The sequence below is a fragment of the Haematobia irritans genome, chromosome 4 (assembly GCF_050003625.1).
Source record: "Haematobia irritans isolate KBUSLIRL chromosome 4, ASM5000362v1, whole genome shotgun sequence".
Lineage (NCBI taxonomy): Eukaryota > Metazoa > Arthropoda > Insecta > Diptera > Muscidae > Haematobia > Haematobia irritans.
The window spans coordinates 213,960,749-213,978,076 of NC_134400.1; the positions used below are offsets into that span (position 1 = coordinate 213,960,749).

General features: G+C 32.3%; 1 protein-coding gene across 2 annotated transcripts in view; it reads left to right on the plus strand.

Moving 5' to 3' along the window:
* The window catches only part of Eip74EF (Ecdysone-induced protein E74), a 303,766-nt gene that overhangs the window by 109,118 nt on the left and 177,320 nt on the right, over positions 1 to 17,328 (plus strand). For both annotated transcript variants that reach the window (XM_075304889.1, XM_075304890.1), the window contains exons 3-5: positions 9,217 to 9,997; positions 10,132 to 10,320; positions 10,392 to 10,923. In XM_075304889.1, coding sequence (XP_075161004.1) covers positions 9,911 to 9,997; positions 10,132 to 10,320; positions 10,392 to 10,923 — 808 coding nt within the window. In that variant the 5' untranslated portion in view covers positions 9,217 to 9,910. The remainder of the gene's footprint in view (positions 1 to 9,216; positions 9,998 to 10,131; positions 10,321 to 10,391; positions 10,924 to 17,328) is intronic.

Consider the following 17,328-nt stretch of genomic DNA (forward strand, 5'->3'; position numbering starts at 1 on the left):
GCTGGATTCTGGCGTAGACAGATAACATAACATTAAATTCGTCTGTATGGTCATAGATTTTTATAACCACATTCTTAATACTTGGTATAAGGAAAATTTAATTGGGCTATGGAAAATTAAAAACAAATATATAAAATTACACTAAAACTATTTGTTTATTTACTAAATTTTGTATAATTTTAATGATGGACGTTTTTCTTTTATGATATGATTTTTTTCCCTTAAAATTATTTTCAAAATTCTGCTGCACGAATAATTTAAATTATTATGTTTTGAGAAAGTTTCCTTGACTTTAATAATTTTTTGCGTATTATAATTAAATGAAAAAAAGGAAAATGTATACTCCAATGAAGTATAAAACAAGTATATACGGCCGTAAGTTCGGCCTGGCCGAATCTTATGTAACCTCCACCATGGATTGCGTAGAAACTTCTACGAAAGACTGTCATCCACAATCGAATTACTTGGGTTGTGGTATCTTAAAACTTCTTAACATCGTTTTCTAAATTGTGAGTTAGTCCTTACGTGGTAGAGAGCCAGAATTGACATATGGGGGTCGCTTATATGGGGGCTATATACAATTATGAACTTGATATGGACCAATTTTTGTATGGTTGGGGATCGATTTATCTGAGGGCTATATATAACTGTAGACCGATATGGACCTAGTTAGGCATGGTTGTTAACGACCATATACTACCACAATGTACCAAATTTCAACTGACTCGGCTGAAATTTGCTCCTCCAAGAGGATCCAAAACCAAATCTCGGGATCGGTTTATATGGGGGTTATATATGATTATGGACTGATATGGACCACTTTTGGCATGTCTGTTAAATATCATATACTACTACCACGTACCAAATTTCAACCAGATCGGATGAATTTTGCTTCTCCAAGAGGCACCGGAGGTCAAATCTGGGGATCGGTTTATATGGGGGCTATATATAATTATGCACTGATATGAACCAATTCCTGCATGGTTGTTGGATACCATATACTGACATCACGTACCAAATTTCAACCGAATCGGATGAATTTTGCTCTTCCAAGGTGCTCCGGTGGTCAAATCTGGGGATCGGTTTATATGGGGGCTATATATAATTATAGACCGATGTAGATCATTTTTTTCATGGTCATTAGAGACCATATACTAACACCATGTACCAAATTTCAACCGAATCGGATGAAATTTGCTTCTCTTAGAGGCTCCGCAAGCCAAATCGGGTGATCGGTTTATATGGGGGCTATATATAATTATTGACCGATGTGGACCAATTTTTGCATAGATGTTAGATACCATATACTTACACCATGTACCAAATTTCAGGCGGATCGGGTGAAATTTGCTTCTCTTAGAGGCTCCGAAAGCCAAATCGGGGTATCGGTTTATATGGGGGCTATATATAATTATGGACCGATGTGGACCAATTTTTGCATGGTTGTTAGAGATCATATGGTGACACCATGTACCAAATTTCAGCCGGATCGGATGAAATTTGCTTCTCTTAGAGCAATCGCAAGCCAAATTTGGGGGTCCGTTTATATGGGGGCTATACGTAAAAGTGGACCGATATGGCCCATTTGCAATATCATCCGACCTACATCAATAACAACTACTTGTGCCAAGTTTCAATTCGATAGCTTGTTTCGTTCGGAAGTTAGCGTGATTTCAACAGACGGACGGACATGCTCAGATCGACTCAGAATTTCACCACGACCCAGAATATATATACTTTATGGGGTCTTAGAGCAATATTTCGATGTGTTACAAACGGAATGACAAAGTTAATATACCCCCCCCCCTCCTATGGTGGAGGGTATAAAAAAGATTTACTAAATTCGTGTCTCCAATATTTTTTACCAATAATCCGCCCATCTGGAACTTCGTATGGCACTAAAAACATTTTTGCCATTTTAAACATTTCGTTTTTTTTTTCAAACTACGTTAAAAAATAAAAAAAACATAATTATGTCTTATAATTTTTTTGCATTTGTGGAAAAATATTTACTTTTTTGTGAAATCTGTGAGACATATGTTTTTGTAATACAGTTTATTTAAAGTTTTCTAAACTTAACCAAAATTTTTACTTCCTGGTGTGTTTATTTTCTTTTAAACCACAAAAAAAAACAAAAATCTATTTTTCAACTAATCTACATTTCGTCACACGCCGAAAAGTAAATCAAAGTTCTATAACGAAATTAATTTGTGCAAGTAATTTTTTAATCACCGAATTTGAAATTAGAAGAAAATACCTGATTATAAAAGTAATTAATTTCTATTTCTTCTTCAATATTCTACTAGAAATTTTAATCTAGACTTCCAACTCTATTTGATCAAACAGCCTTGTCGAACCACTGTCTGTGATCATAGCAAAATGTTTGAAAGAAAAGCAACAGTGATGGTTGTTGCATAGCACTTTCTGTTGTTGCTATTTGTGTTGCATATTTGTTAATGATATTGTTGTTGTTGTTGCTGTTGTTGAGTTTTCATAGTTCAATAACATGTTATGTAAAATTTTCTTTCCTCTTGTTGGTTTTGTTTTTCGCTTTGTTTTTTCCTCACTTTATCTGGTTCGATGAATTTTCAAGAGTTGCATAGTTTGGCTTTTCTATTTTCGTTTTTCATTTCTATGGCTATAGTTCGTCGACGTTGTCGCTTGGGTTGACGCCGTCATTGGCTTTATATGTCGGGCGTTGGGGTATTGCATTACGAATTGTCTTCGTCTTTAATTTCGTTTTCAATTCTGTTGTTTTTTTTTTTTCTAAAAAATAAAACGACTCGAATTAATTGACCGCTTGCTATAGTTAGGAGTGGAGTACGAGTCTAGGCCTCCGTGATAGTTCCGTTGGGGGTCGCTGGTCAATATGGAGCATTGTTGCTTTGCTGTTTGGGGTCTCAAATAACTCCCGACATGCAAAAGTTGATGACGATGATAAATCAACATACACGACTCATTGTTACTTATTTAGATGAGGCGGCAGCAAAGAGACGATGAAACACGACCACAGATGACGACGATGTTATTGAGAGACCTCAGTGACGGCCAAGACCAAATCAAACATCGGGCATTGCTATTACTAGTGTTAGTGTTGGTGGTGCTCTGGCCTGCTGTTGACTAGTGCTGATCACTATCAATAGCAAAAAAAAAAAACTGAGAGGGCGCACACATTTTATGTTGTTGCTAGTCAGCCACCGGCCATCCGTCCTAATAATGATCACTCTTTACGAGAGCATGTGTGTGTGTGTTTAATATGAGGGGGCCTAATATTTCTAATGCTGCAATATTTCCCTCTTTCCCATCTCCTTTGACTCCTTTCACATTGGAGTAGTATGTTTGATGGTGTCTTGGTCTGGTCGTGTCTATTGCCCATGATGTTGCAAATTTCAAGTTGCTGTTGTTATGGTCGTTAGATGGATGGCTGGTTGCAAAATGTACGTGGGTTTTCCTAGTGCTCCACAATGATCCCAAAACATTTGCCCAGTATTATTAGAGTATAGATGAGAGCGTGCGCGCTTGTGTATTTGAGTGTGTGTGTGTGTGTGTGTGGCTATGTGAGTGTTTGATGATTTGCCTCTGAGGGTCTATTTGGAGTGGCAGGCATTAGACGCAGTAATGCTGCAATAAACGCAGTTTAGTTTGATGTAGTCATTGCAGTCATTCGCTTTTCATAGTTTTTCTTTGCCATTTTCTTCTGCTTCTTCTTCTTCTCTCTATTATTATTACTGCTGCTGTTGTTGTTGTTGTTGGTGGTGGTGCTGTTTTTCTTTTTGTATAATCCATACACAGCAGATGTTATTTGATTTGATGTTATTGAACTTTATTGTGTTGCTGTTACCGCTGCCATTGTTGAATTATGTTGTTGCTTTTGCCTTATATTCATTGTTGTTGTTTCTGGTAATGGTGTTGATAATGATAATTAACCGGAAGAAAGGAACTACAAAACAAATTTTCTTTTCATTTAATTTATATACAAGTATGTTTTTTTTTTAATTTTTCACTACTGTTGCATTTTTTTGGTATTTTTTATTTTGGTATGCGGCGGTGATCTACTTGCAAACGCTAATGGGTAACGGTTTTTAAGGCAGTTTCATTTGTTATAATTTCATCTATGAAAATAAAAAATCTCTAAGTAATTATATTTTTTAAACATTTTTTTGTTCGTTTGTTTATTACATTTTAAAATTAATTAATTATACATGCTTTTTAGAGTGTGTGTGTGTGTGTGTGTATGTGGGCTTATTGTGATAATGGAATTCATAATTTTTATTAGCTTTCCATTATTTTAGTATTTCGTATATAATTTTTTTCTTTCAGGAGTACACATTGAGTATATAGTGATTTGCATTTGAGGAACTAATCATCCATGGATTGTCATTATAGCTGGGAATTATTGTTCATTAAAAATCTCAAACTTTTAGTTGTTTATCAAATAGTTTTTATGCTAAAGAAAGCTACCAATTCATCAGGATATAAAAAAAAACTCAAACAAGAAAATTTAGGGGAATAATTTTTATTTTACATTTTCGTTGATAATATTATCATTGAATTTAGTCTAAGTTTAACCGTATAACAATAGGCCTGATATAAATGAACTCCAAATATTGAGAACAATTTTTTGATAACTGCATTTATCAAAAAATTCGAAAAAAATATATATGGACTTTCTAAACAATCGTCAGTGCCATAAATAATATCCAAATCTTAATTTTGTTTATATTACAAATTTTTAATAATATTCACTAAACTTCTGTATGGATCAAAATTTATCTCAGATTTCAAATTTGGTTAACGAATCTTTAACTTCAAGATAAGGGCTGAGTCCTTATAGGGATTCATTTAAAAACGGAATTGAATATATTCTCTACACAGAAAAAGTTTTTTTTTCTGATTAAATCACGAAATTGATCCAATTAATTTTTTAATTGAAATGTCTTCAATCTCGAAAATGACATCATTAATCACAGTTTTAATTGGGCATCAAAAAATACTTGATTAAAAAATTGATTGATTTCAAATTTCAATTAATTGTACCCTGCGCCACACTGTGGAACAGGGTATTATAAGTTAGTGCCTATGTTTGCAATACCCAGAAGGAGACGAGATAGACACATGGTGTCTTTGGCAAAAATGCTCAGGGTGGGCTCCTGAGTCGATATAGCCATGTCCGTCTGCCCGTAAACACATTTTTGTAATCAAAGTCTAGGTCGCAGTTTTAGTCCAATCGACTTCAAATTTGGCACAAGTGTGTGTTTTGGCTCAGAATAGAACCCTATTGATTTTGGAAGAAATCGGTTCAGATTTAGATATAGCTCCCATATATATATTTCGCCCGATATGGACTTATATGGCCCCAGAAGCCAGAGTTTTACCCTAATTTGCTTAAAATTTTGCACAAGAAGAACAATTAGTACTATAGTCAAGTGTGCCAAATTTTATTGAAATCGGTTCAGATTTAGATATAGCTCCCATCATTAGCGTAGCTAGACAATTATCCTAGGGGGGCTATAGCCCCCCTAGCTAAAAATTTATAGACTGAACTTATAGGTTTAATTAATGTTTTATTTCATAAAATTGAATACAAAATTAGACATCCAAATAACTCGACAACTAATTTATAATAAAGCAACTAAAATAGTTCCACACTTTTCCCAGCAAAAAAATTGTGAGTTGTTCTAAAGGCACAACTTTAAAAGTACTTCCAAAAATGTCCTCAATTATTTTAACTACACAGGAAGTTTTTTTACTTCATTTTTTTCATATTTTAATGTGTAATTTTTTGTTTTCTTTTTTTTCAAATAGTTTAGAAAAATAGTAAGAATAAATAAATTGGTACAAATTATTCAAATTTTGCCGCAAAACTGCTAAATCCATTATAGAAAAATCGATAATTTTGGAAATTATTCGAGGAAAAACGTTTCAAGCAAGCGTCAGAATGCATTAAAAATCATAAAAACAATATAAAAGTTATTTATTTGGGAAAATATCACAAAATTTTTTAATTCGCATTCAAAACACTGAATTCGGATCTCACCTTAAGAAGTGATGCAAATTCATTGCAACGGCTGTTGAAACGGTGGACATTTGTCCTATGACAAGATCATATTACATTCATTGCTTCTCCGCCAATTTTGCACCACTTCTAGACCCAAAAAGAACATTTTCACTACTTTTTTGGCAACGCTTTTTCGCAGATATTAATTTATGAAAGGATAGTTTTAATATCAATTACTATTTTTTCAATTAAATTGACTAAACTAAATCAATCATAAGTTCAACCACAGCTTTATTTCATAAATATGTGACTTCAAACATTACCATCGGCAACTGATACCACAACCCAAGTAATTCAATTGTTCATGAAAGTCTTTAGCGGAACTTTGTGCGATTGTATATACTTATTTAATTTTTATAAAAATTAAAAAAAAACAATTGACATTTATTGGAAAATGGAAAATTATAAATAGAATTTCAAATTCTGGGGGGGCTAAAATTTTTCTGGGGGGGTCTAAGCCCCCTCCCCAGAGGCCTTCCTACGCCTATGACTCCCATATATATCTATCGCCCGATATGGACTAATACGGTCCCAGAAGCCAGAGTTTTACCCCAATTTGGTTGAAATTTTGCACTAGGAGTACAATTAGTAGTCAAGTGTGCCAAATTTTATTGAAATCAGTTCAGATTTATATATAGCTCCCGTATATATCGTTCGTCCGATTTACACTCATATGACCACAGTGGCCAATCTTTTACTCCGATTTAATTGAAATTTTGTACAGGGAGTAGAATTAGCATTGTAGCTATGCGTGCCAAATTTGGTTGAAATCGGTTCAGATATAGATATAGCTCCTATATATAGCTTTCGCCCGATTTACACTCATATGACCACAGAGGCCAATTTTTATCTCCGATTTAGATAAAATTTTGCACAGGGAGTAGAATTAGCATTGTTACTATGCGTGCCAAATTTGGTTGAAATCGGTTCAGATTTAGATATAGCTCCCATATATATGTTTTTCCGATTTCGACAAAAATGGTCAAAATACCAACATTTTCCTTGTAAAATCGCCACTCGAAAAGTTGTAAAAATGGCTCTAATTTTCCTAAATTTCTAATACATATATATCGAGCGAAAAAACATAAATAAACTTTTGCGAAGTTTCCTTAAAATTGCTTCAGATTTAAATGATTCCCATATTTTTTTACTAACATTGTGTTCCACCCTAGTGCATTAGACGACTTAAATTTTGAGTCTATAGATTTTGTAGAAGTCTATCAAATTCTGTCCAGATCGAGTGATATTTAAATGTATGTGTTTGGGACAAACCTTTATATATAGCCCCCAACACATTTGACGGATGTGATATGGTATCGAAAATTTTGATCTCAAAGTGGTGCAGGGTACACTATACTTACTTGTTTTTAATTGATTTAATTTAAACTCTAATTCATATGGATTGCAAAAATCAATTCATTTTTTATTAAAAACTTAACAGCTTTCAAACACTTTCGTAACTGAATTCGCCTTCCGAGTTTGAGTAAAATATTAATTGTAAATTTTCTATAGGAATTAAATTTTGACAAAATTTTCTATAGAAATAAAATCTTGACAAAATTTTTTTATAGACACAAAATTTTGACAAAATTTTCTTTAGAAATAAAATTTTGACAAAATTTTCTATAGAAACAAAATTTGGACAAAATTTTCTATAGAAATAAAATTTTGACAAAATTTTCTATAGAAATAAAATTTTGACAAAATTTTCTATAGAAATAAAATTTTGTTAAATTTTTCCATAGAAATAAAATGTTGATAAAAATTTCTATAGAAATAACGTTAACCACGTTTAATGTAAGTAATATTACTCTTATATATAATCTTGGCATTTGCTCTCTCAATAAAAAGACAGAAAAACACCATCTTGGTATGTACTGTTAATTTTGTGGTTAATACAGTCAAGATATGTCTAGCTACTCTTTCAAGCAAATATCTCTGTAGGGCGATATTATCGATTGTTTTTCATTTTCTCCCATAAGAAATATATGGCAGAAAGCAAATAAATTACGGCTCGCAATGACAAAATTTTGAAAAAGCATTAACCTCGTTGATTGTAGCCTTGTTACCTGTAGCCTTGGTCTCTCAATAAAATGAAAGAGAGAGGGACAGAGAGAGAAACTCTATCTTAACATTTTCTTTCTCGCTAACACCGTTAGAAATGCTTAGCTATTGTAGCAAGAAACCATATATGTATATAGGAAGATTTTTTTCATTTTCTTTAATCCAAAATATAAAAGAAATGATTGAAGAAGAAACCAGCTGTAACAAAACAACAAAAAAATTTCTAGAACCTTAGTTTAATAACAAGGCGCTTTCTCAAAATATCTTTATTTCCAAGCAGGTTTTTTTTGGTTTGAAATCATAAAAAATTTGCTTGTTTTTATTCTATAAAATTGTTTCAAATTACGATTAAAGTCTTTTAATGCCAGTAAGGGTTTTTTCTAAATTATTTTTTTTAGAAAAATGCTGCAAATCTAGTATGTACTATGAAATAACGTTAACAACGTTGGATGCAAGCAAATGTTACTGTTATCTACAGTCTTGACATTTGCTCTCTCAATAAAAGGAGAGAGAGAGAACTTCTTTCTTAGTTTTAGCCCTTAGCTTTGTATTTCTCGCTAGTGGTTAATACCGTTTAAGATATGCTTAGCTAACATTTCAAGCAAATATCTCTTTAGGACGATTTTATCGATTGTTTTTCATTTCTTTCCATAAGAAACGCATGGCAGAACTGTATTAGTGGCATGCAAATAAATTACGGCTTGCGATGACAATATTTTGAAGTAACTTTAATCTCGTTGGATGTAAACAAATTTCTGTGTTATCTACAGCCTTGATATTTGCTCTCTCAGGAGAGAGAGAAGTACCTTCTTAGTTTTAGCTTTGTGTTTCTCGCTCATGGTTAATACCATTAGTAATGCTTAGCTATGGTATCAACAAAACATATCTCTAGGACGAGGTTATCGATTGTTTTTCATTTCTCCCATAAGACATATATGGTGAACTGTATTATTGGCATGTAAAGAAATTTCGCTTTGAAAAGGATATTGTTATTTGATCTTATAAATATTAATCTATAGACTTTGTAATTTATTACAAATTTTGAAATTTCTTATATTAATATTTTTTTTCTCTCTTTTTATATATATTTTCAGACTTATCACAACTGTTTTTATACACCAACTGGTTGCCTTATATCCAATTTTATCAAAACTTTTTAATTAGTGCGTAGTATAATTGTAAATTGTCGTTTTTTATACATATAAAAGCAAAACCAAAACAACATCGATAATAAGTGTGTAAATAAGGATCTTTTGTTATTAAGAGAAAGAGAGAGAGAGAGAGAGAGAGAGAGAGAGAAGAAAAAAAGAAACATAAATTCGTCCATAATTTATATGAATTTATTTTTTGAAACCAATTGGCTTTAATTTCCATAAGGAAAAATGTAAATTTTAAACCAATTTCACGCCTCAATATATACAAAAAAGCTAAAACTAAGAAAACAAAAAAAAAAAAACAAACTATCCAGAATAAAACCAAAAAATAATTAAAACTCCCGTAAAGGAAAAAGTGCCTACAATTGATGATTTTGTTTTCTCAACAAATCAACCAAATTTATTCTATCTACAACTATCGTCTATTGCTGTTTATCCCCCCTAGAAGAATACCATATAAAAAGGAAATACACTGAAGTTATACGAAAGAGGCTCATATACACTCCTGGAGTGCCCTTTCGACAGCAATTCCCCCCAAAACCAGAGCCATTTTGAAAATATTTCCCCAAGCGGCACCGGTGACAAAAACACGCTGGCACTGGTGAACGAAGTTCTAGGTGGCTTTGCCTTAGCGATGCCATTTATTGATGACGCACTACTTTGGTGTCCGGATAATGATGGTCGCATTGTGGGTGGCTTAGACATATCAGCATGTATGCAGGTAAGATCGATAGTAGTTTATCCATAATAAAATTGAATTTAAATTGAAAATTTAAATGAATATTATTATTATGAATATTAGTTTTTAGTTTTATTAAAATTCATTTTTATCTCTCTCTCTCTCACCACCCAAAGGATGGCGTACCCCAATCCAATGAGAATGTCAGCGAAAGTACACAGCTAGCAGAAAGTACCACCGAAATAAATGCCCTGGAACCTTCGTTATGTAATAATGACTCTTCCGACGAACTATTTCGCCAATTATCTGAAAGTAATTTTGAAATTGAAAGTTTACTCTCTGATTTGGCAACAGTTGAAGTGAAAGTATGTGGAATCTAATCATTTTCTGAAAAAAATCCGAAACATTATCTTTTAATCTCGCCATATATTTGCAGGAGGAGAATAACATTAGCGATGTAACCAGTGAGGGATGTGTTGCCGATGATACATTTGCTGCATTGGTCAATGGTACGGGTGTGGGTATTAGTGTGGGCCCTACCGCATGTGGAGTAGCAAGTGTTGGTGGCGGGGGTGGCGGGGGTGGTCGAGTTTCATCGACAACATCACATTTGATTAACGGCAATGGCATCCAGCTGCCGGGTGAAAATTCTGCCTTGGGTTCTGTGGGTACAAATTCGTTAACATTAGAACCCACTGCAGCATCTTCCACTCAGGAGCAGGCAAATAGCTCATCATATCTTCCAAGAACGAATAATAGCAATAATGCTGGCAGCAATAACAACAATAGCACCGGAAACAATCACAACAATAATGTAACGGGGAATAATATTAGTGTGGCGGAGGCTTCATCGATATTCGATGATAGTTCGACACGATTTTTGATAGCCTCAAATCCCCTATTGGCTGAAAAGTTGATGGCGAAAAGTTTAATACTCAAAACCGAAGCAACGACAAACGATTATAAAGGTAAGTCAGTCTGTAGATATTTTGAAATTTGAAGAAAATTTGAACCTCAAAAAAGAAATTTTATTACTACCCCACGAGAAATTTTTTTTTGGCATATTTAATTAGCACCCCATATGTATGGAAACCTTAAAAAACTATAAATCTATAGGAATATTTATTTTATATATGGTTCAAGACTACGGAAAATTTAAATTTCATATAAAAATTCCATAAAATTAATAATCTTGCAAAAGCATTTATCTTTAGAGCACGTTTCTTTAATTCTCTGGTAATTATTGAAGGTTTGAATAGCACTGTTTGTGTGTATCTACACTAAATCTCCTTCAAAGTGGAGCATGATTTTAGGCTGCAATGTTAATATAGTCATTTACTAGGTATCTATTGGCCGTAAGAGTGTTTCGTATGAGTCAAATATTTTAAAGCCTACTTTTCGGCGCTTATTTAAAAAACTTTATGTATGCCATTGCCCAAAAGATGTCACTCGCTACGACTTTAAGACCACAGTGAAATAATTAACAAAAGTCACGCGATTCTCATTGTTATATATTTTGTGACTTTATTTATTTTGATTTTTATTGTTCTTCTAGACGGTTAAAGCTTTTCGAATTGAAGTTTATTGATAACGTATATCTAAAATCTAACTCACCAGGAAGTAAAGGTAGACATTTTTTACTAAACTGTATTACAAACAACGATATGAAAAAGCATAAGTAATGCCCTGTTCCTTTATATCGAAAAAAAACATTGCTAACATTTCAGAAAAAAAAACATTGTTAACATTTCAGTGAATTCGCAGCGGACTTTTGTGTCTTTCCACGCTTCGGAGACGGTTCACCAGTCGCTGTCCACTCAGCCGACTGTCGATTGGACTTAGGAGTGTAGTGATGGAGCCATGTTTCATCCATTGTCACATATCGATGGAAAAACTCGGGTGTATTACGAGTTAACAGCTTCAAACACCGCTCAGAATCATCAACACGTTGTTGTTTTTGGTTAAATGTGAACTCGCGCGGCACCCATTTTGCACAGAGCTTCCGCATATCCAAATATAGATGAATGATATAACTAACACGTTCCTTTGATATCTCTAAGGCCTCTGCTATCTCGACCAACTTCATTTTACGGTCATTCAAAATCATTTTGTGGATTTTTTTGATGTTTTCGTCGGTAACCACCTCTTTCGGGCGTCCACTGCGTTCACCGTCCCCCGTGCTCATTTCACCACGCTTGAATTTTGCATACCAATCAATTATTATTGATTTCCCTGGGGCAGAGTCCGGAAACTCATTATCAAACGAAGTTTTTGCTTCCACCGTATTTTTTCCCTTCAGAAAACAATATTTTATCAAAACACGAAATTCCTTTTTTTCCATTTTTTTTACAATAACAAAAGTTGCTTCACAAAAGACGCTCTATCTCTACACTGAAAAAACAGTGAACCCATTTCCATTGCAAAATGAACTCAACTGTAGTAATATTGACCATGATTTAGCCCTTAAGATTTTTTTCAACTTGTCTAGTTTATAATTCTCTTAAATTTTAGTTCATCTATAACATTGTATTATAGTTCATTTTTACAACACCATAAGATTTATATACCCCTACCAAGTTAAAAAGTCAATATTCTTTTGGTTTACTTGCTTATTTTGTGGGAAACCAGATAATAAAAATTGGTTTACAGTCTCTTTAAAATGTCGACAACTAAACTATTTTTAAATCAATCCTTCCACAGTACAGAGAAATTAAATAATTAAAGGAAAAACAAATCGTTTTACTATTATGAAAATGTTCATACATTAAAATTAAACTTTCTTTAAGCAAAAGTACTTTATTATAAAAACTTATGATGAAAGTTCTTAATACAATGTTTTTTGTGAATAAAAATTATGACCACGTGGAACAGAGAGTAGTTCATTTGAACTCGCTGTTTGGACATTTTGACTTATCCTTTTTTTATTCATCGTAGGTAATTTTTTCACATATCTTGCTGGAAAAAAATGGAAGCAATAATGAAAATTGTTAAAAATTAACACCATGTAATGAAATATAAGTTTTTAATTCTTTATATTAGCTTGTAACTTACCATATTTGGGGGCATTTTATCAAATGGTGTAAGGAGTTCAACTTTTCTTTGGAAAACGTATCTCATAAAATTTGTACCTGAAACAATTAGAGAAATAATGAAGTATTTTATATAAACTCATAAAACTGTGTTGTTATCGATGTGAAGGATATAATAAAATAAATATTGTAGTTGAAAGAAAGACAAAGTTTTAATATAAAACTTACCAATTCTCTATTAAATTGTGCGCTGAGGGGAAATATAAAAGGTTGTCCAAATTTATTTAGGTTACTCTGAAATTAAATATATATTTTTTACATTAAGTAAAATTATTAAATAGGTTTCCAAAAAATCTAATGAACAAAATAATAATATGCATAAAAATATTATGGTTAACCCTAGACAGTCATCATTCGTCAAAATGACGACACGTAATTTCATTTTCGATTTAAAATGCATTTTAGTCTATTGGGAAATGGTAAATTTAAGTTATACTAATTTGACCGTTTAATGAATTTTTGTGTTATACTACTTAAAACCAAATTGAATAAGAAAATAAATTCAAGTTTGGTTCACTTTTTCGCTCACGATGAAAATTATAGCGTCTTGAAATGAGCCGTAGTCAAAATGACGAAGGATGACGTTAATGTACAAAAAATAAGGATGACTGTACAGGGTTAAAAGAAAGTTAAGGAATCCTTACCAATTCACTATTAAATTACAAGCAAAGGAGTAGTAAAAAATTTTCCAAATTTTTAAGGGGTTATTCTGAAATTAAATATTTGTTTTTTACATTAAAAATATAACATTGGTTTCCAAAAAATTTGATTAAAGAAATACTAACATAAGGTATTAAAAACGTGTAATTTTAATGATAAAAAGGTCATAAAAACGTAAATATTCTAGTTGAAAGAAAGCCAATTTTTAGCAAAACTTACCAATTCTCTATTTTTTAAATTTATTTGTATCCATGTGGAGTTGCTCTGAAATTAAATATTGCTTTTACAACAAAGAAAAGCATTAAACTGGTTTCCAAAAAAATTAATTAACAAATAATAATATACATAAAAAATATTCTTTTTAAAAGAAATCCATATTAAAAAAATACTTACCAATTTATGACTAAACTGTACGCTGAGATATAACAAAAATTTTCCAAATACATCTGGAATTGAATATTAATTTTCTACATTGAATAATGAAAATTTCAATACACATTCAATTTCAACATATTTTACTAAATATTCTTAATAACTTTTTTCTAAACTACCGATAAAATATTAATAACTTTCATTTAAAAGGTTTAATAAACAAACACGAATATATGTCTCAAAAATCCAAAATATTCCATGCCTTTATATTCCCTTGTTGCATACCTGCTTAAAAGATGCAACAACCCACGCCAACGCCAACTGTACAACTGAAGCATGCCAAACAAAACCAAGCAAAGCCAAAGCATACCTACAACAACAAAAACACATGTGCCTTTATTGAAAACAACACCTCATCCAGCCAAAAACCATCAACGAATAACAAACACACGCACACACAAACCACTAAATGAACAAAAATAAAATAAGAGAAATGTATGCGGAGAGAGCTGTAAAGTCAGTCGTAAGCTAAAGTTTATACAATACACATCGTAGAGCAAATAAGTGAAACCTATCAGTTAAACAAATAAATTGTAGATTGTCGTTATTCGAAAATACGCCTCAATATAAGAACGTAACAGTAAGCTGGCAGAACACATTCAAAATTCAAGCTCCATGTCCATGGCGATAACCAAATTCACAGTATCGACAAGAACTACAAAAGAACTGCCACCGCAGAGCCAATGTTTGTTTGCTATAACGTTATCCACAGCTTTAGCTACAACAGCTCGGATTGCCAAGCTCAATGGATCTAAAAATATATCCCAATAGTAATATGCCAGTAGATATGAGCTTAGGTCTTTGACTTTCAAAAAACAACAGCATTTGTATTATGTTTTATATAAAACCTTCGCTACCATCTTGGGTGAAAGTTTCAGATGTTCCAACATATTTAGGAATTTCCCAGTCTCTAGACAATGATGAACTTTATAACAATAAAATAAAATGTTCGATCAAATTGAAACTCAAATGTGACAGTTTTTGCTTGTCCCGACAAATTCCTGAATGTACGGCACAAGGTCCCGGATTTCGGCAACCATCATCTGGCGACCCTACATCCCTATCCGGTTGAAATTTGTACTGTTATTATACGTCCTTTAACAATTATCCAAAAATTGGTTCATATCGGTTCATAATTGTATATAGCCCTCATATAAACCGATCTCCATATGTGATTTCCGGAGCTTCTTAGAGGTGCAAATATCATCTGTTCCTGTTGAAATTTGGACGTGGTCTTAGTCCACGTCTATCCATATCGGTCCATAATTATATATAACACCCAACCCATATAAAAAGGATTCCGAGCGTCCTGGATATGGACATCCGATCCGGCTGTAATTTGATACGTGATGTTAGTATGTGACTTCTAACCACCATACAAACATTGGTTCATATCTATTTACTGGGCGAAAATCGATTGGCTTTAATATAACTTTCTACGCAATCCATACACGGACGAAAAATACTGTATTTGATACGTTTGGGTGTAAAAGTTATATGTTTGTAACTCAAATTTTTTAACACAATATTTTTAAGTGGAAGCATATAATATTCATAAACTAACATAACATGTTTGGGACATATATGTTAATATGTTAGAACATATTATGATTGGGACATAAACAGAAGCGATGTTTGTTTGAGGATGTAGTGGTACATAAAATTCGGCCTGACCGAACTTATGACCGTATATGGCAAGTAAAATATTTTAGTTAAAATTTTCTAAAATAAACCCTCATTTTCTTTCAAGGTGATTTCCAATTTTAGTTTTTTTTTTGGTATACGTTTCAATTTCAGAGATTCTACGATGATAAACTTCAGATGGGCGCCATCTAGTATTTGTAAATTTGATAAGAATTATCAGATTTTATAACTCTAGCGTCTTTACCCAATAATCGTTTGTTTGTTCGATTGCCTACCAGGTGTCGCTCATAATACGACCAAAATGTGAGATATATGGCCGTAAGATTTATTAAACAACCATTATAATTTAAAGCATATTTATAGGCGCACGAATAATAGTTTTTTGTGAAGGCGTCAATTTTTTGGCATCTAGAATAGAATAGAAAATTTTAATATGATGGTTAAAAATGTAATTTAGCTAGAAATTTCGTTTGTAGCTTTTATTCTTTGACACTTGAACACTTGACAAATAGAAACTATGCCATTATCAAAAACGGAATAACAATGCATTGAAATTATTCAAATTAACAATAAAAACTAGTATATACAGCCGTAAGTTCGGCCAGGCCGAATATGATGTACCCTCCACCATGGATTGCGTAGGAAACTTCTAATAAAGACTGTCATCAACAATCACATTACTTGGGTTGTGGTAATACTTGCCGATAACAAGGTATCGTAAGTGCACACAAAAATTTTTTTTTCTGATTCAATCACGAAATTAATTGATCCAATTAATTTTTTAATTGAAATGTCTTCAATCACAGAAATGATAGTATCAATTAAAAAATTAATTGAAGGTCAATTAAAAAATTAATTGATCCAATTAAAAAATTAATTTATACTATTAATTTTTGTGATTGATTTTTGTTTCAATTAAAAAATTTGTTGATTCAATTAAATTTTTAATTGAATATATTTTAAAACTCAATTAAAATTTTAATTGGAAAATTTTATGTGAAATTTTTTTCTCTGTGGTATATATTAGACTAAAAAGAAAGCAGATTAAATACGTATATAATTCAATTCTTGACCGGTAAGGAAGTCTACAAATAATTACAATCCGATATGAGCTTTTGCACGGTAATTAGAGAGCCAGAATTGAAATATTGGGGTCGTTTTTACGGGGGGGCCATATACACTACACTGTTAGAAAAATATGTTTTTCATATGTTCCGATATAAAAAAAAGGTGTTTCGGGCACAATTTTTAAACACAATATATTTAAGTGCAAACATGTAATGTTCCTAAACTAACTTTAAATGTTTGGGACACATATGTTAGTATGTTAGAATATATTATGTTTGGGTCATGAATGTTTCATATAAATAATATGTGTGAATGTAAACATATATACATTTACAAATTTCGAGTAAACATATCGGTTTAACTGGGTGCTATATATAACCGATTTGGACCAACATTTGGAATGGTTTTTAGCGGCCATATACTAGCACAATGTACCAGATTTCAACCGAATCGGATGAATTTTGCTCCTCCAAGAGGCTC